The 1088-nt window shown below is 50.1% G+C and overlaps 1 protein-coding gene across 1 annotated transcript; it reads left to right on the plus strand.

The window, feature by feature from the left end:
• The first annotated feature begins 352 nt into the window (after nt 1-352).
• Nucleotides 353-847, plus strand: LOC149408006 (uncharacterized). Its single transcript, XM_089623129.1, has one exon. It carries the CDS (start codon nt 353-355, stop codon nt 845-847), a length of 495 nt encoding a protein of 164 aa, XP_089479255.1.
• Nucleotides 848-1088: the final 241 nt, after the last annotated feature.

Below are 1088 nucleotides of genomic sequence, written 5' to 3' on the forward strand. Positions count from 1 at the left end.
TCACTTCCCTCGGGGACAAAAAGGGAACCAACCCGAAGGAACCTTGTAGGTTTTCTTCGAGGAGGCTTGGTGCGATGAAGAGGAGTGTGGGGCCATTATTCAGAGAGAGTGGTCGGGCACGGAAGAAGTGGGGGGCTGCATTGGTTTCTTTGAGTCCCTCTGTAGATGCAACAAGAGTCTTTCACGGTGGATTAAGGGGAAATTGGTCGAGCTCAAGAATAAGATCGAGAAACAAAAATTGGTGGTGGAACAAGCCGGTGACCGTCGGTTTGGAGGCACTCGGGGTGACTTGGGACGGGAACAATGCCAACTCGATTGCCTTATCGAGAAGGATGAATTGTATTGGAGGCAAATGAGTCGTTTGGCGTGGATGAAGTGTGGAGACAAGAACTCGAAGCTTTTCCACCGCAAGGCCACCACGAGGAGGAAGAGGAATGGGATCCAGGGACTTTTCGATGAGACCGGCTCGTGGAGGGGCGACAATAGGGGCGTTGAAGAGGTTGTCTCCACTTATTTTGAGGACACTTTTCGCTCCTCGAAACCCGACTCGACTCGCATCTCAGAGGTACTCGCGGGTTTGGAGGAAAGAGTCACTCCAGCTATGAATAGGCACCTCCTTAGCCCTTTTGAGGAAGAAGATGTTAAGACGGCTCTCTTCTCGATGGACCCTATTAAGGCTCCGGGTTTAGACGGCTTCCCGGCCCTCTTCTATCAAAAAAACTGGGCGGTGGTGGGGGAGCGTTTGACCACGATGTGCTTGGGTGTCCTCAACGATGGACTTCCGGTCACGGAGCTCAATGACACTCTTATCACTTTGATTCTAAAGTCGATAAGCCTACAAAGGTGAATGAATTTCGTCCCATTAGCCTTTGTAACGTTACTTATAAAGTGATTTCTAAGTGTCTCGTATCTCGCTTGAAGGGCCATATGGATTAGGTGATCTCGGAGAATCAATGGGAGTTCGTAGGGGGTCGCCAAATTTTTGATAACATCATGGTGTGCTTTGAGGGAATCCATACCATGAAGCGGGACCGGTTCGGGAACGGTAATTACGCCGCCTTAAAGATTGATATGGCTAAGGCCTACGA

This window comes from Urtica dioica, chromosome 1, assembly GCF_054948205.1.
Source record: "Urtica dioica subsp. dioica isolate 48M chromosome 1, U.dioica_male_clone48M_v1_H2, whole genome shotgun sequence".
NCBI classification, from domain to species: domain Eukaryota; kingdom Viridiplantae; phylum Streptophyta; class Magnoliopsida; order Rosales; family Urticaceae; genus Urtica; species Urtica dioica.

What these genes read in the sequence shown, in the direction of transcription:
- LOC149408006 (XM_089623129.1), top strand. Translation starts at nt 353, where the DNA reads ATGAGTCGTTTGGCGTGGATGAAGTGTGGAGACAAGAACTCGAAGCTT.